At 35.8% G+C, this 23,842-nt stretch overlaps 4 protein-coding genes and 1 long non-coding RNA gene across 15 annotated transcripts; 2 read left to right on the plus strand and 3 right to left on the minus strand.

Moving 5' to 3' along the window:
• Positions 1-687: 687 nt before the first annotated feature.
• LOC124838662 (protein ROOT HAIR SPECIFIC 17-like) lies at positions 688-6,424 on the minus strand. Its single transcript, XM_047314330.2, has 10 exons — positions 6,079-6,424; positions 5,882-5,959; positions 5,697-5,787; positions 5,482-5,558; positions 5,122-5,210; positions 4,806-4,989; positions 2,411-2,592; positions 2,081-2,183; positions 1,662-1,993; positions 688-1,373 (listed from the first exon to the last, which is right to left on the minus strand). Exons 1-10 carry the CDS (start codon positions 6,346-6,348, stop codon positions 965-967), a joined length of 1,815 nt encoding a protein of 604 aa, XP_047170286.2. The 5' UTR covers positions 6,349-6,424; the 3' UTR covers positions 688-964.
• A 1,290-nt stretch (positions 6,425-7,714) lies between these two features.
• LOC124838669 (MATE efflux family protein) lies at positions 7,715-15,463 on the plus strand. Of its 10 annotated transcripts, none has more exons than XR_015781678.1 (17): positions 7,715-7,911; positions 8,000-8,268; positions 8,352-8,494; positions 8,578-8,724; positions 8,817-8,992; positions 9,182-9,317; positions 10,180-10,276; positions 10,362-10,462; positions 11,411-11,574; positions 12,181-12,252; positions 12,406-12,522; positions 12,616-12,711; positions 12,800-12,921; positions 13,401-13,460; positions 13,615-13,946; positions 14,914-15,051; positions 15,230-15,463. XR_015781678.1 is itself a non-coding variant. In XM_088097049.1 (15 exons), the coding sequence occupies exons 2-14, from the start codon at positions 8,024-8,026 to the stop codon at positions 13,456-13,458; spliced, it is 1,674 nt and encodes a 557-aa protein (XP_087953175.1). In that variant the 5' UTR covers positions 7,716-7,911; positions 8,000-8,023; the 3' UTR covers positions 13,459-13,460; positions 15,230-15,463. The 10 variants fall into 10 exon arrangements, 1 of the variants encoding a protein (XP_087953175.1); XR_015781679.1 differs by having other exon boundaries at positions 14,914-15,010; XR_015781680.1 differs by lacking the exon at positions 14,914-15,051.
• Positions 15,464-16,012: 549 nt separating this feature from the next.
• On the minus strand, positions 16,013-17,579 carry LOC124838665 (isocitrate dehydrogenase [NAD] regulatory subunit 1, mitochondrial-like). Its single transcript, XM_047314332.2, has 4 exons — positions 17,073-17,579; positions 16,748-16,987; positions 16,541-16,619; positions 16,013-16,422 (listed from the first exon to the last, which is right to left on the minus strand). The coding sequence occupies exons 1-4, from the start codon at positions 17,577-17,579 to the stop codon at positions 16,148-16,150; spliced, it is 1,101 nt and encodes a 366-aa protein (XP_047170288.1). The 3' UTR covers positions 16,013-16,147.
• A 100-nt stretch (positions 17,580-17,679) lies between these two features.
• On the plus strand, positions 17,680-19,679 carry LOC124838668 (Phosphoglycerate mutase family protein). 2 transcript variants are annotated; one of them, XM_047314337.2, is made up of 6 exons: positions 17,712-17,845; positions 17,918-17,998; positions 18,173-18,301; positions 18,502-18,564; positions 18,807-18,931; positions 19,357-19,679. In XM_047314337.2, the coding sequence occupies exons 1-6, from the start codon at positions 17,762-17,764 to the stop codon at positions 19,547-19,549; spliced, it is 675 nt and encodes a 224-aa protein (XP_047170293.1). In that variant the 5' UTR covers positions 17,712-17,761; the 3' UTR covers positions 19,550-19,679. The 2 variants fall into 2 exon arrangements, with proteins under 2 accessions (XP_087953205.1, XP_047170293.1); XM_088097079.1 differs by having other exon boundaries at positions 17,680-17,845; positions 17,918-18,301.
• A 98-nt stretch (positions 19,680-19,777) lies between these two features.
• On the minus strand, positions 19,778-22,882 carry LOC124838670 (uncharacterized). The gene is made up of 2 exons (XR_015781683.1): positions 22,473-22,882; positions 19,778-20,039 (listed from the first exon to the last, which is right to left on the minus strand). It is a non-coding gene; the product is annotated as an uncharacterized LOC124838670 (long non-coding RNA).
• Positions 22,883-23,842: the final 960 nt, after the last annotated feature.

The raw sequence follows: 23,842 nt of genomic DNA on the forward strand, positions 1-23,842 counted from the left end.
ATTTTATCACTTAAAACGTTTTTTTCAATCTATCACACTCATCACAACATTCACAAATTCTAATAAATTTTTCTTTCAAATTCTTTCATCAATTTTTTAAATTATTTAATTTAAGTATCACCACAATCTTCTGTTTATCTATTCAAACAACTTTTCTTATATTTACTTCTTACTCCAAACACTATCTTAATTATTAACCAACATGAAAGTTTTTAAATAAACGTTTTAGTTCACTCCCATATTATCGAAATTCATCAAAACTTTATGAGAAGCATTCCACTTTCCTTATTTTGAATTAATTATTTTAACCAAATTATTAAATTATTTTATATTTTTATAAAAATGATTTTTCTTTATAAAAACTAAACGATTTTATTGTTTTGCTGAGTTAATATGCATTTTATTTCCATTGTCTTTTAACATTTCAAACATTTTTTATTTACCTTCTCTCCGTTTATTTTATTTTCATCTTTTTATATCATTCGGCGAAAAAATAAATAATTCTATAAATTGATGTTTTTTTTGCATTTTATACGCCTTACCAAATTTGTTCCCTTTTTTATAATCTAAGATGGTGTATTTCATACATTACTCTCATGATTTGTTTTACATCTATATCACTAACATTCTTTTCCAGAGAAATGTACTTATTCTTTTATGATTTATTGTTTTATCATTGACATAACATCAAGTAGGGACAATGTACAACAAAACAAAAGATTGCCTTATCAACTCCTTCGTGAGTTTCAGTTAGAAGCTTCAAACTCTAAAATAGTCTATACTATAGCTACAGTTTACATTTTTGAAGCGGCTCGTATAAAACCCGAATATGTACTAAACATTAATTTTCCAATACCTTCCATGCAAAAATGTCTCAAGTTATGTGTGGAAGCATACCACAGTCACTGGAAAATCAGGGACAAGTTGCTGCAAAACAGAGTTAGAGATGGAATTTAATCTTTGACTAATCAGAGAAGAATTCTTGCAATTCAGCTTGGCCCGTGCTCACTAAAAGAGGAATTGAATCAAGTTTAATTCCTTTCACCCTATTCTGTTTCTTACAATGCAAACAATGTCCCCCGGACCAATCCAGCTCTTCCTCTGAAAACTGCTCTTCGGCCCAGTTTTTTCTTGTACTGCTTTCGTAGTTATCAAGTGACTCAGACGATGAGTTTTGACATATGCAAGATGATGGATTCTCATGAAACTCACCACTGCCAGGTCTCAACTCATTTGGTTCTCCCATAAAGCCTATCTGGAAAGTTCGAACTCGAGAGGCAAATTCCTCCCAGGTCATATTATTTTTCTTCATGAATAATTTGTTCAACTTCTTTGTATTTGGGCGGATGGTGGGTTTATGACCAAAGTATCTCCTGCAACAGAGAAAATGAGTCTGCGTAGGTGAAAAACTTACTTTATCAGCATCAAGAAATAATGAAATATCATAGTTGCTTTGGATGGTCAATTGCTGTTGCTTTTCAATCCCGAGATACTTCAGGCCATACACAAATGGAAGATAGTTGCTGAGATGATTGTTAAATTAAGGTTGCAGTTCAATTTTTTCAAAATTAAAATGCTTCTTTGTACGAACCAAGTAATTTTCCAACTTCCAGGTATAGCTAGTGTTACAAAAAAATTTAACCACTAGACAAGTAACTTACCTTCTTCCAGCTAAAATTTTGGCCATGTTACCGTTGTTGTTTGAAACAAAAACGTCACTGTCGTCACAAACTATGAAGTCTAGTGCAGCCATGCGAGAAGAAAATGACACAAATTGTGCCAACTCCTCTTTGGTAGCTATGGTCTTCTTTGAATGGAAGTTCGGAAAAAGAGCCTTGAGGGGAGCTAACGTTTTATCACCTCCATATATTTCGCCAGATGCCACGTACAAGTGAATGTCACTTCCAAAACCAAGTGCTCTTAGCATAAGACCAACTTCCTCTGGGGTGAGTGGACATCTTCCGTGTCGTCGAACTTTGTCAGGATTGTTTGCCTATTGTTCATTCCCAAATATGTCAATTTTCATATATGCATGCTAAAAGATGTGGAGCTGATTGATTAGATGCTACTAAAACCTTACGTGTAAATTTTTCCACCGTTTCCTAATTTCACCAAGTTCTTTTTTTTCTTTTTCTCCCCCGCCATAATAGCAACCAGAGAATGCAAGCATATCTGGTTCAAACCTGTAACGAAACAAAAGTTTAAATCAAAGTTTATGACATTGAACTGTGATAAGAAAAATTAATATTGGCGGACGTCTCAAGTACAAAATGTGAGTTAATTTTTACAAGAATATGTGATCACAAATTCTGACACCGATATGGGTTCCATGCTGCACATTTCATTTCAGGGACTAAATGTACAGGAAAGAAACCGGGAAGAAAGCTCGGCTAACATTAATAAAATTTACCTCAAATGTAGAGCAATGAAATGCTTGCTTTTCATTTTCATCCGCTCAAACAACAAATGACCCATCCCCTGAATGGAATCCGTAAATTTGAGAGCATGATAATTAACCCTGCACCTAAGCTTTTGTAGATCTTCATCCAACCTATTAGCAAGTCTATAGTCAAACTTAGTTAGCCGAACAGCCTGCGTGTATCCACAATTTAAATGTCATTCATGGAATCAAGGACAACACCATAGCGTGCGCATTACATTATTTGAAAATTAGTAATTGCCATAGTGATAGCTTTGAAAAAAGAATTAAAAAAAATCCCAAACACTTTTCACTAATTCTTCTTGAAAAAAACACCAGTCACTAATTAAGATGATTTATTTATGCATTTCATGGGAAATAATGAATAAAGGGTTAAATATGTTTTTAGTCCCTAAACTATTGGTCGTTTTTTGTTTTCGTCCCTCTTTCAAAGTAAGGTACAATTTGGTCCTCATTCTTTTCGAAAAGTTCGTTTTAGTCCTCAAAAACCAAAAACGGCCAATAGTTTAGAAACTAAAAACATATTTAACCCATGAATAAATAGTACATAATCTTTTCGGGAGTTATTTATTTATGCATTTCTTATATAAATTTTTAGAAAGAGAGAACCATCACCGAGTCTAGGAAAACCTTTTAATCTCACGAAAGACTTAACATTTCCAGTTAACCTTTGACCTTAACCTTTGAATATATATATATATATATATATATATATATATATATATATATATATATATATATATATATATATATATTATATTAAAATTGAAAGTAAAAAGTAAGACTTTCAAATTATAGTTGTTTGATATTTTACTCGAACAGTACATTCATGAATTTTAATATGTAATAAATAAATAAAATTACAAAATACCCTAAGTTAATTTTTTATGTCCTTATTATATATAATAATAATCATAATAATGGCTCAACTTCTTATATTAAAAATAATTAAACACGTTAGATTAGAGATTATCTTAACTAATTCCTATAAGAAAATTAGGATTATTTTTTAAATAATGCAAACATCATTAGTGTAAGATCTTTACTTGAGATCTTAAATACAATATCTCATTTTTATAAGATCTTCCGCTAAAGAAACATTGGAGATCTGTATCATAGAGAAAGAAATCATAAAAAAAAAACTCTATCAGTATCTCAAAAAACTTATTTTTTTACACCCTCGTACCAGCAAAAATTAAATAAAAAATAAATTATGAGACGAACAAAAATTTACTTAACATTTCAAGGTAGGATATAATATTACATAGAACCAATAAAAAAAAAGTAATATAAGATCTCAAAATAAAATATTGCATTAAATATAATTTAAAGACAATAGAAATACATTATTAGAATAAACTTTGCATTTGTTTATTCGTTACGCATATGACTTCTATGAAATCAAATGTTGGAAATTTTCAATTTGAATAATCAATGCTCTGTCAATTCTTCATTTATTTTCTTATTCCTTATTTGTATGTATAATCAAATATTCCGTTTACAATTATACTCTCATTATCTTTGTCAAATGTCATATGTATTTTCAAGTAATTACATGTATATATTCCATCATAAAAATCTCCCTTAGAAACCTTTCAGTACACTCTATCTTCAAAAGTAATATATCATTCTCAATATTTATTCTTTTAAAGTTGAACTATAATTTTTAATAAACTATGCATGCTTTTATAATATTATTTTATTTAGTGAAAATTAATATCATTTTTATATTTGTAATAAAATATTTCCTCTTGATTTTTTTTAATTCGTATGTTTTTGTATGAATTTAAAACTAATCTGTCCAATGTCCCCTTTAGTATATAATTTACTACTTTTGTTGCATGGTAAAAGCCACGGAACATTTATCGAAACAGTCCGCGTATAGAGGAAACTATTTAAAAATATATTTATTTTCATCTCTATGATTTTTATTTTTCAGAAAAGGCAATTTAACGTGAATGAAGTTTTAAAAGAAAAAGTTCCCAAAACTAGCAATTTGAAAAAATTATACTATTGAATGCGTATATGAAGTTATAAATTTAACGAGACCAAGCATATAAATAACCTATAGAACAAAAACAAAAGAGCATACAACATCCTTCCAACATTACATGACTAGTTAGTTAGGCTCAAAACAGGGGAGGAAAAACGATCACAATACAAAAATGGTGGATGAGAGATGTTGGAACCACAAATCCAATAATTTAAAATTATACTTTGACAACTCTAGGGAAAAAGTATTGGATAAAGACTGGTTATCTGATAAGAGTAATACTTAAATGCCAGATTTTAATTGGAGAAAGGTGTGAAAATAATTTTAATGAAGATCTACTGCTGTAACTGAAGATGCTAAGATAAGACTTACTCGCTTCTTGACCAGCATGGGTAAAACCCGATCCTCGTAGCACTTGGGGCTGCATTTCCTTGGAACACGCATCGTATATGGAGCCTCGAATTTCCCTTCCGAACTCGGAAGGTGTTTTACAACGCTCACGTCATTCAGCAGAAATGTTATAAACCAGTCTGTATCAAACAGTTCAGAAAAGTTGCTGCAAAAATAGTACTTAGTCCATTGCAAATTCAGAGGTGAAAGACGATTAACTTTGCTTGCATATTAAAAATACTACCACATACGATGAAGAGATGAGTGATAGCAGTGCAAGTGCAACACAAAGACAGACCTGGTGTCTTTCCAGAAAGAAGCATGATCCAACTCTGGAACGACAAGTGTAGCATTCAAAAGATATGCAGCCACGACAGCATCGATTATCTGCAGCAACACGCAGCATTTGAACCTCATCAAGTGGCTCGACTCAGCATATCCTTAAATCACTCGTCAAACTGGGTAGCCCAGACAAAACCCGTATATCAAACCATTCATGGTCATGCAATACTGTTGGTTGCATGCAGAAAGAAGTGAATCAAATACGTTTTCCTCCTTGAATTTTTATTAGACTAAAAGAAGTACATACGAGGTGATATTAAAAGTCATTCCCACATACAATACTGTACTCTAGTTGTTAGTTGGTGAAGGAGCCTACCCCTGTTCTCTGTTGATTTAAACCTCCACTGGTGGCAATTAACAAATATCGATCTGGATGAGTTTTGACATTAGCCTCTGCAAGCACAAGAAATAAGTATTTTCGCAGTCAAATTGCATGTCCATTAAAACACGAATGAACACTGGACAGCAGTTTTGATTAACTTGAAGTCCAAAATTAAATTCATAAATTGGTTTTCCCGGGATCGGCTTTACTTGCGAAATTGTCACCAGCGATACTGCAACCAGAGAAAAGGCGTGACCGCCTCGAACTCCATAAATCATTTTTGCAACTTCCTCCATTCGTCTTACAAATCCAAAACAACACAAAATAAATAAATAAATAAAATCAGAGTAAAATGAAAACGAAAAATGGAGTTTACGTTTCATATATAGCTTACCGGAACACCAAACACGGAATCCTGATGTGTCTCCAAGAGTGATCTAACTCGGGCATTATTGTGAGTGTGAGGCGGAGTCTAAGGCAATCCACCACGGAGCGCAACAAAGAAAGGATGATTGATTTCAATTTAGAGAAAGAAGGAAAGGAGAGAGCAGTGATATAAAACGGAAAGGAATGAAACGGTTTTGCACTTACCGGGGAGGGAATGAAGAGAGAGAACAGGGCGAAGATGAGAAGAAGGGAAGCGGAGATGGCGGAGATGAGAGTGCGGTGGAGGATGCGGCGTCGAAGAACACTCGCAATGAGGAGTCCGACTATTCTGGATTTGCCTGTGCGCGTGGTGAGATGCTTTTTCCTTTCCATTACACCCAAATTCACCAACTCAACGCGTTGCCGGTATTTGTTGGCCGGAGGAGGAAGAAGAAGAGCGTTCGCTGGAACGACGCCGTTTCTCCCGTTTTCCATTTTGTTCTGTTTTCTAAGAAGAACAGAAAGAATAACAGAAAGAAGAAGTTAGAGTGGAGAAGAGGACCTTCGAACAGAAAACAAGGCAAAGGTGCTGATTTCTCTCACTTATAAATCCCAACTAATCAAATTTCACTCTCTCACCAAATCAGAAATCACAATTTGAATTTTGATTTCGTGCATTCCAAGTTTGTTAGATGCCTCACTCACTGTAACTAATCAACCAACCTAAATTACAAAATTCAGAGATTCGGGAAAATTAAAACTGTTCTTATCCTTCTGCTTGTTTTCTTACCGTATACGTGGGCATTACTAGCACGTAAATACCTCAAATTAATAATGGTGTCAATACCACATATTCAATCATAGATTCTAATAGTGAAAGTGAAAAACTATATGTCAAGAAACATATGTCAAAATTTTAGATGATAGAGTGGTTAAGAAAGCGAGAATTATAATTTTAATGAGATAGCTCAAAAAAAAAAAAAAACAACAAAAAGTACCCATAGTTTTCTATATCACATGTATTATGATTTTAACCCTATTCTATTATACTTTTTTATTCAAAACTTGATACAATCTCTCGAGTTAAACCATGCACTGACAATGACACTTAACATAAAACAAATCATCATATGCATAATTAAACATACAACCATAGCAAATTATCATCTTATGCATGAAAATAAACAAAATTAACTCTTCTTACAACACCGGCTCCAACCAGAAAAAAAACTATAATAATTAACTCCTTTTACTTCTTACTCTTCAATTTTTTATTCTTTCTCGTAAAAACTCAACCTTTAAAATTCCTCATTAAACCTTATATTTCTAAAATAATATACTATATTTTACTATTATTATATCTAACCATAATATCAAGTTATATCTAAATCTTAAGATATTTTTTTTATCTTGTAATCATATAATAATATTCAATAATATTAATGATCATATAATAATATCTAATAATATTTTTTTCTAATTGAATTCATCAAATTTTATTTCTTAAAGCATCTTTTAAAATAAAATACATTTTTAAAATTATATCTAATAAACCATCCCATCTTTTATTTAAAATATTTAACCGTATTTTTATTTTTTTTATTAAAACTTTTAGAGTTTCACAAACTTCCTAAATTGGTCTTAATAAACACATTAACTAAGTGCTTACACCACACACACACACACACGTATATATATATATATATATATATATAAACAAATCACTGATATTTTAATAATATATTATTAGTAAACTAAATTTGCTTAATTTTAGAAAATTGGGAAAAAGTAAGTCTAGACTTAATATAGTAACTAAAATTCGCGAATTGCGGAAACAAAGAAAAAAGGGGATGATTGGAACATAAATTGTTGGGAATTGGCGTGTACCTGTGAAAATGTATAAAATGTTTGTGAGGAATCTAGAAACAAGTGCACAGAGAGAATGTGAGTATGTGACTGTTGTGTAGTGGAAAGGCTATCCGCAGACTGCAGCGGTGAGATAGAGAGAGAGAGGTTAACTGGCGGCGTTTCCGATACATTCTGTGGGTTGCGTTGCAGGTTTTCATGGAGTTTTATATATTTTATAATTATTATTTATTAATTAATTGAGTTGTGTTGAACTGAAGTTTTTCTTGTTTTGAGGTAGTTGCAGTTACCGGCGGCGACGGCCATGGAAGCCACCCATTTCACTTCCTCTTCTTTTGTCTCTCAACACCATGGCTCTACCAGAAGAAGACCCTTCGTATTCAACCGCAACCATATCTGTTACGGTTATTGCCCTCGCTTTCTGCGCCAAGCGCAAAGCCTCTCATCGCCTCTCATAACCCTTCGCGCCAAACACTCTTCCCTCACCTCCGAACAACAACACCAGCAAAACGCCGACGAGGATCATCAGCTCCACCCCAACCCCTCCGTGTAAGTTCACTCTTCTTTTCCTATGAATTTGTGCGCCTCCTTCAACAACAATCATCACAATTACATCTTCAATTCCTTCGCAGTAAGTTGCCGCTCGATCAAAATGGAAAACTCCCGGATGTGGATGTCAAACGAGAGCTTCTATTGTTGTCTCTGCCTGCCCTTGCCGGTCAGGCGATTGACCCCTTGTCGCAGTTGATGGAAACCGCCTACATTGGTCGACTCGGTTGGAACATTTCCCTCCCAATTTCTATCCCACTACTTTTTTTTTTTCATCCCCTTCTGTCTTATCTATCATTGCTTTCGCAGGCACTGTCGAATTGGCTTCTGCGGGCGTTTCCGTATCCATCTTTAACATCATTTCTAAGCTTTTTAACATTCCTCTTCTCAGCGTTGCCACTTCCTTTGTTGCCGAGGACATGGCCAAGGCTGCCTCTACTCAGCATTCTGATTCAGGTTGATTCTTTTTTACCTCTCCAACATTTTCATTCGATTTTCTCATTGCATTCTTGCACATCATTGTTTAATGCCGTGACTTTGCACAACAGATCAGGGTGCTACAGAAAATACTGGCAATGGTAAACCTTTCAAAGCAGTTCCCCAGAGAAAACAGCTATCCTCTGTCTCCACTGCTTTGCTTTTAGCACTCGGCCTTGGCATTTTTGAGGCTTTGGCTTTGTCCCTGGGATCTGGAGCATTTCTAAATTTAATCGGTGTATCAACGGTATGTTTTCACCTCAACACACACTCCAGCTTATCATTAACACTCCACTTTATGCATGTAATTACAGTACCCCTGTTAAACGTCGGATACTTTTTGTTGTGCTGATTACAAGTCTATTTAACATCACTCTTCTATTTTGTCAAATCATGTGAGTTGTAATCTCCTTTTTGAATTAATTATTTTCAACAGCAAAATCCAACTTATGCTCCTGCACGGCACTTTCTCTCTTTAAGAGCTGTTGGTGCTCCTGCAGTTGTACTTTCTTTGGCTCTTCAAGGCATTTTCCGTGGTTTTAAGGATACGAAAACTCCTGTTATATGTCTAGGCAAGTGATTGACACTTCAAGTTTGTGTTTCTTTGTTAATTTCTCCTTTTAAGCCTTTTTTATATATTTTTTTGCTGTCTATTGTATTTATCTGCATGTACTATGATACCTTTAGAAGGATGATATTATACTTGCAATTCATGAATATATTATTATGAGTATACTTCCTCAGATAAGTTACTGAAAATTAAATTTCCCATCACTGTGTTCATTTCTTGCTTAATAATCTCCTTCAATATTTGATACGGTCTTAGCCTTTTGACGTCCTTTCTCGTGGTCATGATTCTTGAGAAATTAATTTGAATTTTCTCATGAACTAGGTACTTACGGTTAGAATTGTGGCCTTACTATCTCCTGTTTCCTACTGCAAATGCCTTGCATGTGGTTTTAAGGAGGGACAGGAAAAAGATCTTTTCTATCATGTGATAGGTTAATGATAATCTATTGGGAAAGTTATGAGCTAAAGAGTGAATTGTTTGTAAATGATTGGAACCATAATTTGACAAGATGCCAACACTACGTACAATTGAATTAGAGCATGTTTCTGTAGATTACAGAACTCTATTTAAAGTAATGCATTAAGTTCGCCCTGTAATGCTAACAGAAAATTATGCTTACAGCTTTTAAACTGGATATTGCTCTTGCTGTTTTTCTTTATGGTAATTCCCTGACATTTATCAGGGTCCATGCAACTCTAATTAATGATCAAAACTATGACTGTTATCTAATCTCGAAAATTAATTTTAGATTTTGATAAATTAAGGGTTCTTGTTGTTTTATTTCTTTCAAAATTTAAAATATCTTTCATTATACTGTTGAATGTTGAATGTAAGTTTGTATTAATTTCTCTATGAAATTGCAGGCATTGGCAACTTTTCATCTGTCTTCTTATTTCCCTTACTCATGTATTACTTTCGGTTGGGTGTAACTGGTGCAGCCATTTCCACTGTTATTTCTCAGTAATTCTTTTTCAAAGGCGTTCTTTTCTCCTTCTATTTCTTGAAAGGGTTTATTCCAAATTACGATTGAGTTTTAATACTGCAGATATATTGGGGCCATTCTGATGATCTGGTGTCTGAATGAACGAGCCGAGTTACTACCTCCAAGGATGGGAAACCTGCAATTTGGCAGTTATATTAAATCTGGTGAGGATTTGTCTCTTTCTTTCTGGTATGCGTTCTATTATTACGTGTTACTAAACCCTGAGATGAAAGAATGTGTTTCACTTTCCTTTTAAAATGATTTTGTCTTCCTTGGAGAAATAGGGAAGATAGCAACCAGACACTAAATGCAATCTCAAACACTGTTCCAAATCACTTTCCAAGAAAAAGATCTCACCTCCAATTTTTTTGGTTTTGTATTTAAATTAATCAATTACATACTTCTAAATGGGTGTTATTCTAAAACTTTTTATATGCCTACGTAGATTATTTGTATTCTCCCTCTCTCCATCTCTGACGATCTATCCATCTATGTAGGAGCGATCAAATTATTCTAATAGTAACTCTAAGAAAGTTACTCATCTTCACCATTCATTTTCTTGAAATGTAATGGTTAAGATTAGTTACTCATCATAACATATAAACGCCAACAGTGAGGAATACCTCTTTGGAACCAATGACACAAAGAGAAGCACTCATAGTAGCAATAGCACTTTACAATCTTCCGCTGCAATTCAAAAACATAATACCAGAGCTTTCATATTCAATGAAAAAAAAAATTAAAGATGAAATTCCCCTGGCTTTAAATTTCTAGAAAAAAAAACAGTATAATCCTAATTTACTAAATTGTCCTTGTTATATTTTATATTTTATATTTTTAATTTTAGAGATTGAGTTTATGTTATTGACAAAAACTTACATAAGACTCTTACCAAAAAGTGTTCTGCAATTAATTTATCAAAATTACTGACTCTGTAAACTGGCCCAAGTTGGGATCAGAAGAATATTTTTTTAACGAGATTATTAATTTATGACGTTTTATAACTATGATCGCATGGGCGCATTTCTTGTTTTGTCTTTTACTCTGTATATTACTTAGCTTTCTGTTAGGTTAATTTAGTTGTTATAGTTTTGATCTTTGGGCTGCCACAGGTGGTTACCTTCTTGGAAGAACACTTGCTGTTCTTTCAACCATTACATTGGGGACATCAATGGCTGCTCGACATGGTCCAGTAGCTATGGCTGCACATCAGATATGTATGCAAGTGTGGTTGGCTGTTTCCCTTCTTACAGATGCCTTGGCTGCATCTGGTCAGGTAAATGAATTATTGAAACCTTGGGATTATTTTTCTTGTAATTTTATCTTTTTAACATTTTCCTCCTTGTAGTACGACTTCTTGAATTTCTTTTGATCTAGTAATAATACTATGCTGTCTTGCAATGAATCAAGTTAAGCCAACAAAGCTAGATTATAATGAAAAAAATGAAGCCAACATAATTCTGCTGTAGTCATTAGTCTGGCCCTTTGTTTATAGAGAGAGGAAAGAATATGTTGGATAAAAATAAGTTGCTAGAGTGGAAATCGGTGAGAAATAAAATGAAAATTAAAGGTGTTTGGTTGATGAGAAGAGATAGATAGAGTAGAAATAAGTACCACAAAGTACAGTGGGTATTAACATTTCTTAAAATTATTTCTTTTCTTTTCTTATCTGGCCAAGCATCCAATGTTATTTCCATCCTCTCAACCAAATGGAGTGCTAATTAGACAGGCTTTGCTGAACTTTTTGGGGGAAATTTTCAGTTTTTTTGACTTTGACACTTTTTTACATTTTAAAGTCTTCAATTATTTCAATTTTAATACTGTCTTTTTGTTGTACATACCCTTTTTCTTATACATCTATATTTTGTATTATTATTTATAGGCCCTTGTTGCAAGTTCTGTATCCAGACATGAATACAAAGTTGTGAAGGAGATTACTAGTTTTGTATTAAGGGTAAATCCTGATTTTTTTTATCCATTGAATTTTGAGCCTTTAATGCCTTTCATTCCTTAGTTATTTTCAGATTTTATGTTAAGCTATAGTTGTTTAACTATGTCATACAAGGAGATTTTATGAATTATTTGAGAACCTGTTATGAATTTCCAGATTGGACTGGTAATGGGTATTTGCTTGACTGCAATTCTGGGTGCATCGTTTGGATCTCTAGCTACCATTTTTACTCAGGATTCTGAAGTCTTGCAGGTGGTGAGATCATTAGTGTTGGTAAGTGTGTTGCTCCTGATTGATTTGTCAATATTTGTTTGCATTTGTCTGTATCTGCCTCGTGATTCCGCTTTTATCTATGATTGTTGCTAGTTTGTCAGTGTTTCTCAACCATTTAATGCACTGGCATATATTTTTGACGGTCTCCATTATGGTGTTTCTGATTTCCGATATGCTGCTTTCTCCATGGTAAGGTGTACTTTTCTGAATTTGTTATGATATTCTTTCGTGGTACATATGCTTCTCGAGGTTAACCTTTTTGGTAATTGCGTCGTAGATGTTTGTGGGAGCAGTCTCCTCTGCATTCTTGTTGTTTGCACCTCCACTTTTTGGCCTCCAGGGCGTATGGCTAGGCTTGGTTCTCTTCATGGCTCTTCGTTCAGTAGCTGGCGCTGTCAGGTAAAATGGCACATTAATTTGTATGTGTATATCGGGAAAATATGTTGTATACTGTTTCTGTCTAGTTAAAATAAAAATAGTTTGCTCACTCATTGTAGACGTCTAGATGGCTACTTTAATTTTCACGATGTGATTTGTCCTTCATTGATTATAATATTTTCCAATAAATGTTGGGCTAACAACCATTGATCTAATTAATGGTATATAAGTGAAAGAAGTATGCATGATTGATTGAGCTTACTATGCTATTTTAATTTCACTGTGGAATCCTGTATAAGTGCCATGGCTTCAATATCGTTAGTTAAAAGGCTGTTTGAAAATCAGTACCTGAAGTTCACGTTCTTACATTGCTTATCATATCTTCAAGTATTTGCTGATACTAAGAAATAGAGTAATTGAGTGTATTAATTGTCTGGTTGTGCTTTCAATTCTTTTTTTCCTTTTTGGTTGAATCCTTTGTGCTTTTTGTACATTTTCAGATGTCTCTCAAAGAATGGTCCTTGGTGGTTTCTACACAGGGATTTACAAATAGTATAGAGGTCAGTGTCTATTTCTACAATTTCTAACATGTCTTTTCTTTTTGATAGAGTAAAATATGGTTAAAATCATTGCAGGGGTTTATTTTCTCTGGAATTATTAAAATAATATTGTTTTTATCCTTACCTTTTTGTCCTTGGTTTGGTTTATCTGTAGAAAAAAATTTCCTTGATGGAGTGTATTAAAAGCTAGTACAACAAAGTGTGAGCAAGCTAGTATTGTTTTCGGGATGTATGTTAAGGACTTCGTCATTCCACAAGCTGTGTGGTTCAAGATTATTGGATCTAGCTTTCAAAGTTATGAAAAGTTGCAGAGGTTGAAAGGTATACACAGGGTTTAAGATTGTCGGTTGAAATAGAAGTGTTTTAGGCAATAGGCTAGTATTGTTTTCGGGATGTATGTTAAGGACTTCGTCATTCCACAAGTTGTGTGGTTCAAGATTATTGGATCTAGCTTTCAAAGTTATGAAAAGTTGCAGAGGTTGAAAGGTATACACAGGGTTTAAGATTGTCGGTTGAAATAGAAGTGTTTTAGGCAATAGGCTAGTATTGTTTTCGGGATGTATGTTAAGGACTTCGTCATTCCACAAGTTGTGTGGTTCAAGATTATTGGATCTAGCTTTCAAAGTTATGAATAGTTGCAGAGGTTGAAAGGTATACACAGGGTTTAAGATTGTCGGTTGAAATAGAAGTGTTTTAGGCAATAGGCTTGATTTGCTATAATGTTTTGGTGGTGGAATCTGGGGATTTTAAGACCAATGGTGCCCAGTGATGGACCAACAAGAACTAATGTGGTGGACTAGTAGGTTATACTAGAAAGCATAATATCAGGAATTCTTATTCAAGAGAAAGTAGGAGTAGCACCTGAAGAGATGATAGAAACATAAATATGGTTGTTTGATCATGTGAATCGCGTAGAACATAGTTCGTTTGAGGGATATGAAGTAAGACACTTACTGAAACCATTAAAAAAAACCTTGCTCCAGATCCTCGAGTACATTGACTTTGTTTTTAATCTACGTAGCTGACCCTAACTTATGGGATAAGGCTTTACGTTCTATGATCCCTAGGCTCCATTCGGTGGAAGGGGAATGGGTGGAAGGAAGATAGGATAAATGAGAGAGTCGCTGAAAACACAATAAAAAACTATAAACTTTGCCAGAGAGAAGAACTTCTATTACACATGATTGCTTGTGTTGCTTAATTTACAGCCAGTAGTATTTTCATAGACCATAATTGATTGTGGATCTATTTTTAAACTTTTGCTTTTTTATCAACTATAAACTGAAAAATCTCCCTTTTCACTTTTTTTCAACTACATAACTTCTCTTTTCATTCCTTTCTCATATCTCTTTTCTACTCTATTTATTCTCTCTATCAAATATAGAGCTTTGGTTAATCTTCATTTTAAATGTTTCAAGATGACTTTTGATGTGATTGAAAATGATTTTGACAGTAAATTGCAAAGTGTACGAGGATGTCGATATAGCCTATTGTTCCGTTTCATAATGTCACCGGAAAGAGCGAAAGATAATATTAGACAGCATGATCCTGTCAGTATGCCCATTTATGAAGCGTTAAATTTTGCATCTTTGTGAGTTTATTGGTGAACTACGACTTACCTCATAGCTTTACTCAGATATTGAGGAAAACAAACTGTAATTTATAATTTTTATTTTTTTAAATTAGTATTTTGTGATATTTTTATCTTAACATTCTGGATAGATATTCATTCTACTTTATCTTATATGTTTTGTAACTCATATTTGCAGGCGGTCTCATAAATGGAGGATGTGGATGAAACACTAGATTTGACATTTGAAGACTAATTTTTCCGTCAGTGACTTGGTCTTTTTCGTCGTTCCCGTGTAGAGATAGGCAATTTTAGAATCATTTTCTAGGTTATCGCTATGAAATTAGTCATAAATATATATATGAAAACTCTCTGTTAAGCACATTTTTCACAATCTTTTTTACCCTGTAAAGGAAAATGGTTCAGTTCGGTATTTTCCACTGCCAAACCCAAAACGCACACAAGGTAATGCTTTGTTTTTGTCAAATGTTGTATAGACAAGCAGATATGCCGGTTACAGACACGACTTTAGCCGTGCTTGTTTCCAGTTAGAATCCACGTTCTACACCAATCACCAAGGTTTGCTTCAGCTGCGTTCAACCATGGAGTGTGTCAAACGAAACTGCATAATTTTCACCATCTAATAGCATTTGTTCTTATTTCATTGTAAGCATAGGTGCCCCAGTTTATTCTCCCCACTTGACATTTTAGAGGATGACAAAGGACGAAGCGAATTTCATTAGGTGGAATCAAAGTCATGAAACTTTTGAGACTTGTCGCTTGGCAGTCAAATGCGATTCTTAAGTGTACTCTTGATTATTCACCGAATGTTAATCCAAGGTTCTTTCAAGGCTCGAATCTAGTCTCGAAATACAAAAAATGCACATCTTTTGTTTAGCAAACAATATCACACGGCAAGTACGCATAAAATTATTCTTGGTGTAATACAGGGTGGGGGAAGTAAGTGAAACCACAAACATGGTGAACAATAGAAAGAGAAATTTAACTTTTATTACACAAACTGGCTGAAATGATTTTCAGCATACCGAAAGTGAATTTAGATAGGAAGTAAAATGTTATATATGGGGAAGGAATGTAGGTGAAGGATTGGTATGGTCTAGTCGAGGTTGGCAATGACAGCATCAACAACCTGCTGTGTACTGCTGTCTCCACCAAGATCTTTAGTCATGTACTTACCCTCCGAAATCACACGCTTCACAGCAGTCTCGAGTCTGTCAGCAAATGAAGGAAACTGAAGATGCCTCAGCATCATGGCTGAGGAGAGAAGCAGCGCAACAGGATTTGCCTTCTTCTGCTCCACCTGCTTTTCCTTTCCAACATTTCCAGCCGAAGCACCTTGCTCAAACACAGCATGATCAGCCCCAACGTTTCCTGCAGTGCAATCACCACTATTATCTTAAATCATTCATTCATTCATTCATTCGTTTCTTGCATCTTCTTTCTCTTCTAACCATATTAATATTATCAGTCATTGACAGTATTCAATTACCTCCAGGCATTACACCAGTGCCTCCAGCAATTCCAGCTGCCGTATTAGCCACTAGATTTCCATACAGATTAGGAGTGACCTAAGATAATGAATCACACGGGTACAAGGGATTTAGAATGGATAAAACTAGCTCTTAAGCATTAGAAACTACTAGACTTTCTTATGAAAATTATTGACTGGGAGAATAGCATGAACGAATTAACTAACCATAACATCGAACTGCTCGGGTTTGGAGACAAGTTGCATACAGCAGTTATCGACAATAATCTCGTTGTACTTGATACCAGGATATTTGGTTGCAACTTGTCGGCAAGATTCTAGGAAGAGACCATCAGCGAGTTTCATGATGTTGGCTTTATGGACGGCGGTGACTTTCTTCCTGTTGTTAAGGTATGCATACTCGAAGGCATATTTTGCAATACGTTCGGAACAGAACTTGGACATAACCTGAATGATTTAGTGAGTGAGGGTTAGAATTAGAATGTGGATGACAGATAATGGTAAATTGAAAGAGTGGAGAGAGAAGTTTGACCTTGAGGCTCTCGACAACGCCGGGAACGACCTCGTGCTCGAGACCTGAATACTCGCCCTCGGTGTTCTCACGAATGACAACGATGTCGACGTTGTCGTGGCGGGTGGGCAGGCCGGGGAGGTTGAAGCAATTGACGAGGGAAGCGTAGAGATCGAGGTCCTTTCTGAGCTGAACGTTGAGGGAGCTTACTCCCCCACCCACCGGAGTCCTCAAACCACCCTTCAAGCAAACCTTGTTCTTCCGAATCGAATCCAGAACCTCCTCCGGCACACGCCTCATGTCCCCGTGCACCTCGTACTTCTCAAAGTAAAGAGGGGCGTGCATGGCCTCCATCACCTGCTCCACCGCGTTCGTCACCAGAGGCCCAATTCCGTCCCCCGGTATCAGCGTCACCCCCCGCGGCGCTCCGTCCCCCGGTCGAGGCATGTACGTCACACTCCGTCTCATTTCCCTCATCGCCGCCTTCATCACTGATACTGACATTCTCACCTTACCTCTCACCCCCATCTCTCTCTCCTCTCCGATCTCACACACTCTTTCTCTCTCTAACAACAATCAAAACGAAAGGTCCTCTTTGCAATTTCCACTCATGCCCCCCGAGATAAATAAATAAAGGGGAAGTATGGTTTATTATTACCTTATTTATTCTGAAAGTAAAAAAAGGATTAAAATTAGGGGAAGAATATCAAATGTCAATTGCGAAGAACAGGTACTGGATTCTGAGGCATGGCAAGAGCATTCCCAACGAGCGAGGCATCATCGTTTCCTCCATGGTTTTCTCCATTCCTTTTAAATCCTATCCTTTCCATTGCTTTCTTAGTTTCTGATCTTTCATTCAATCTCAGGAAAATGGTACTCGCCCCGAATTCCAATTGGCCCCCGATGGTGTTCACCAGGCACAACTAGCTGCACAATTGTTCCAAAAGGTATCTCTCCTTCCCTTACTTTTTTCTCCCAAACCCAAATCTTCCAACCTAATTTCACTCTTTCACTCTCTCTGCTGTAGAATTTCGTCTCCAATACCACGCCAATGTCAATTAATTGCGTCGCCGTTTTCTGTATATGCTTTAACTTCAACTCTATTATCGGACTCTTCACAGGAACTAGAGGCGAAAAATATACCGCTTGCTGATGTGCGCATTTGCTATTCTCCATTTTCAAGAACAATACACACCGCTAATCTTGTTGCTTCCTTCCTCAATCTTCCTTTTGATGGTCCCCCGTGTAAGGTGAACCAGAACAACTCAACTACCACAACTGCAACTACTTTGTCAATCCACATTCTGCACTTCCCTTTTCATTCATCCACTAATTTCCCATCCTTCAAATTTCATTTATTCTTATTCATCTCTTAATATCGTATATCTGTACCTCTTTTCCTATTCATCTATTATTTTGCTTCGTCAATTGAGTCTCTTTTACTACGCAGGTGATTGAAGATCTTCGTGAACGCTATTTTGGTCCCTCATATGAACTCTTATCGCATGATAAAGTAAGCCATGCTCAACGCCAGTTTCTTCAGCTGCCTTCTGTTTTTTAATTCGCCTTAATTTATATAAAACATAAAATAAAATTGCTATCCATTTTTGGTTATAGAAATCTTCTATCTTTGGAACATTAATCTTGTTCTGATTAAGCATATCGTTGCCACCATTTAAAGGTTCTGGCGCATATAAGTACTGTCAAACCCTTTAGTTTCCAACTCATTGGTTTCTCCTTTTCATTCATTAACAGTACGAAGAAATTTGGGATATTGATGGAAAAGATCCACTTGTTGGGCCAGGAGGAGGAGAAAGTGTCAAGGATGTTGCGGGTCGACTGGCAAGTGCAATGACCACTATTGAATCAGAATTTGAAGGGTGATGATGTCTTTCTTATGTAACACTATTTTTTTTTTCTAGCGTAAATGTGTGCGAGGAATCTATTGGAGACCTGCAGTTTTTCAAGCTGCCAAAATACTAGTTTAAAATAAGCTGCATTCAGAAATTAGAAAACTTAATTTCTGTTATGAAATTTGATCTGACACATTACTCTTTTGTTTTGAAGTTAAGTAAACTGATTTTGGTAGATTTAATTTTGAATCTTTGTATTGAAACGTGTACAAGACATTAGAAAATGTGAAAACTGATATTCTAATGTCAAAACAAGCAGGTACATAGTTCTTTCATCTGTGGTGTACAAAATATTATTCTTGTCCTTAAACAAAAGGGATATATTCTTATTTCCTTAAGTATATTTTGGTGTTTTTATTCATTGCTAATGTAATTCTGTCTACATCTTGCAGATGTGCAATTTTGGTTGTCAGCCATGGAGATCCCTTGCAAATATTGCAAGCAATTATGCATGCAGCTAATGAACATAAGGAACCCACCTATAATGACCTAGCATCAATACTAATGGAAGTTCAGGTGGCACCGGTCCTGTCCCAGCACCGCAAATATGCGCTGCAAACTGGAGAGCTCAGGGTACTCATTTGAGATTTTAGGTCTATGATGGTTACAAAAAAGAGTCATGTGAGATCCCTTTATGAATTCGTTTTAAAAAACAAACAGCTCTTTTTGTAATATTTTAGGAACAGGGATCTAAATCCGTTTTTTGTGCCTGTCATTCATTACTTTATTGATTATTCGGCAAATAATTTCAATCAGACATAACATGATATTTGATGTGAATTTCAAACAAGGCCTCACGGCTGAACATGTCACTAAGTCTGTAACATCCCGATTATATAATAATAAATATTACATAATAAAGACGTCATCATTCAAATATAGAGAACAGTCAGAATACGACGTGTAATTTAAGTACGAAATTACAGTCATCCAAAATAAAGGAAACTAAAAATTCAAACTTAAACAGTTTAAAGGTTCGAACACTACATGTGTTTAGATAGAAATTCCTAAGAAGACTACTCCCCAACCTCGGTATTCTCCAGCTCTTGCTCCAAAGATCTCTCCTCGACAGCATCTGCTCCCATCCAAGTGGATGATCATCGCCAAAGAAATATATCCAAATTGGCACACAACACAAACAATGCAAGGGTGAGCTAGATATAAAAAGCATGTTATACCAATATCACAGTTAACTTATGCTATCATACATAGAACAAATAAGACATACTTGTTAAACCACAATCACACACTAACACGTCATGCAAAAGTCCTTCAAACCTGGTAAATTGACATCACCCGACTTATCTTTACACTCACATAGTCTGCTGGCACTCCCCAACACTATGCAAGGTAAATACACACGACTCATCTTTACACTCGCATAGTCTGCTGGCACTCCCCAACACTATGCAAGGTAAGCACACACGATTCATCTTTACACTCGCATAGTCTGCTGGCACTCCCCAACACTATACAAGGTAAGCACACACGATTCATCTTTACACTCGCATAGTCTGCTGGCACTCCCCAACACTATACAAGGTAAGCACACACGATTCATCTTTACACTCGCATAGTCTGCTGGCACTCCCCAACACTATACAAGGTAAGCACACACGATTCATCTTTACACTCGCATAGTCTGCTGGCACTCCCCAACACTATACAAGGTAAGTACACACGATTCATCTTTACACTCGCATAGTCTGCTGGCACTCCCCAATACTATACAAGGTAAGCACACACGATTCATCTTCACACTCGCATAGTCTGCTGGCACTCCCCAACACTATGCAAGGTAAGCACACACGATTCATCTTTACACTCGCATAGTCTGCTGGCACTCCCCAACACTATGCAAGGTAAGAACACACGATTCATCTTCACACTCGCATAGTCTGCTGGCACTCCCCAACACTATGCAAGGTAAGCACACAATACTCACAAAACCACTTTCATCCATCTCTCCCCAAGATGTCCGAATCATACTCAATTTCATAAATTTACATTTACAATCAGATCATTACAGTAATTTATCATATTTCTCATTCATTCACACACTTTCACCTAATACTATTCATCCGAACACTATTCACTCAAACACTATTCACCCAAACACTATTCATCCAAACACTATTCATACGAACACTATTCATCCAAACACATATGGAACGAACGTTACTGAACGAGCGTCCTTTTCAAACACTAGGCCGAATCCCATTTGGCCGAACGTCCCCAAAAAGCTTTGGACGAACGTCATCTAAACCATTTGGACGAACGCTATATGAACGAACGCTAACAACTTTGGACGAACGTCATCAGTATGATTTGGACGAACGCTATCACCCTTTGGACGAACGTCATAAATCGCTAATAAGACCGAACGTTCAGAGATTTCAAACTTAAGATTTATCGAATTAGGACCGAACGCTAAAATTCCAAACTTAGAATATCAAATGCAGGCCGAACGCTTACTTATACAGCAAAACCGAACGTTCAATATCCGAACCTAAGAATACCAACCAGAGGCCGAACGTTAACAATCATATCCATGAACGAACGCTTATGATTGAAACTTAAGGTTCTAATTTAATATCGAACGCTTCAAAGCGAGGATATTCCATCAAAACCGAACGCTCAAGACTTCCTAAAATTTCACTTAAGGCCGAACGCTAACAACCAAACCGAGGACGAACGTTCCCATCAGAATCAAACAAAGGCCGAACGTTGACGATCTAATTAACTTAAGACCGAACGCTCAAAATCATCAAAACCGAACGCTCCAGATTTTAAACTTAAGATTATCAAATGAAAACCGAACGCTCCACATTGCTACTTATAAATACTAAGTTAAAAACGAACGCTCATACTCTATAAGGTACTAAGGCCGATCATTACAGATTTCAAACTTAAAATATTCTATTATGACTGAACGCTTCACATTTACCGTACGATCAAAATCATTATTCAAAGATACCACATAAGGACGAACGCTCATCATCTTTATTAATGCTAAGCCGAACGCGTCAGATTTACTCCAACTTAAGGCCGAACGCTCACAACCCCTAATTCACTAGGACCGAACGCTACGCTTAGTGCGAACGCGAACGCTCGTCTAATTCAAGGCCGAACGCTACACTTAGAACGAACGCGGATTCTCTTAAGGGAGGATGAACGCGAACGCTCGTCAAGTTGAAGACCGAACGCGACAGGACGAACGCGAACGCTCGTACTGAAAACCGAACGCTCAGCATAAAATAGTTGTGGACGAACGTCCCAAAATTGGCTGATTTGAACGAACGTTCAGAGAAATACCGAACGTTCAAAAATTGGTCGACCAAATGGTCGAACCTCGTTTTGGACGAGCGCGCGCTTCTGCAGAATTCTGCAGAATCGCGTGCAGGTTTTCCAGAAACCAGAAAACCCCATTTTTCATCTCCAACATTTCAGATTTGCTTCAAAGACAGTAAAATTCAACAATCAAAACGAAAAATCTAGCTCCCCTTACCTCTTGAAGACTTCCTTGAATCTTTCTCCAAGAGATTTGCAGTGTCTGGATCTCCTTCCAACACCAACAGTTCTTCACTTCTCCTCTCCCAGCAAGCCTTGCACTCATCCAGATGCAGCACCGAACACTTTTCTTGAGTCCTCCTCCAAGACTTGCAGTCCAAGGCCTCTTTGCAACTCCAGCAACTCTGAACTACACTTCCCTCACTAATTTGCAGCAAGAGTTTTCCTTCTCCATTGCAGAACCCATTTCCCCCCTTATATCCCATACGTACCAGCTTGTTGAATGGTGCCAAAATGGGAGTAAAACACGGACGTGCTGCTCCCCAACTTTCCAAAGTCTTCCTCTTTTTATGGCACTAATGTTTCTCTGCTCCCCCATCCTTTTCAAATAATAAAATAATGTAAAGGGGTCCTTACAAAGTCCATGCTTCCGAACATTTAGCAATGGGAGAGTGCAAAATAATATGTCAATGAGTGTGAAGTGTGTAATTTTTAACTTAGAGCATAACTCTTCCCAGTAAACGAAGATGACAAAATCCAACATTTTTCTCCCACTGCCAATAGCGCTATCCTGTGAGGCACTCATGTTTCATTTTTCTTTTGATCACCGCTGCTCTTCCCTCCAACCCAGTAATCGTATGTGCAAAATTTCACCACTGCTTCTTTTCGTTTTCCCATTTGATAGTATAATATCAATTATGTATCTACCATCTTTGTCTCCCCTTACTATATTATACGTGTAATTTATCCTTTGAGCCCAGTAGTGCCTAAAGACACTTAGTTTGGATTGGTATTCTTCAAAAATAGTTTCGATTGATGGGAAAAAAGGGAATGATATGAATTGGATCATAATGGAATATAATAAAATAAAATATCATTTGATTGTTTAAATATTTTATAATGAAATGATACAATAGAGTATATGTTATATTTTTATCTATTGTATATCCTTACTTAAGAAGTATTCTCTGCCCATCATACACAATAAAATCTCCTCTTCCTGATGACCTTCAAAATTATAGGTGAATTGAATATTGATTGAGCTCCATCAATCGATTGTTGCGCTAGGACATTTCTTAGAAGGTTACACAATATCCCTGTCCCAAATCATAAACGAAGGGATTGTGGCATAATATCAATTCTAAACTTCTTTATAGGCTTTAAACAAACGTACGAGATTTACTCAAATTAGACTCATACAATTATTAAGTCAAGAAGTCATTATAATTTTTAAATTAAATATTATAAATATAATACTTAAAATAAGAAGAATGTTAAAAGAACTTACTAAGCATTATAAAATAAAAACTACTGAATGAGAAATGAAACAACAAAAACTTACAAATTGTAATAATAAATTCAATAAAA

The sequence above is a fragment of the Vigna umbellata genome, chromosome 1 (genome assembly GCF_029865625.1).
Source record: "Vigna umbellata cultivar VRB3 chromosome 1, Vumbellata_1.0, whole genome shotgun sequence".
In the NCBI taxonomy this organism is placed as follows: Eukaryota; Viridiplantae; Streptophyta; class Magnoliopsida; order Fabales; family Fabaceae; genus Vigna; species Vigna umbellata.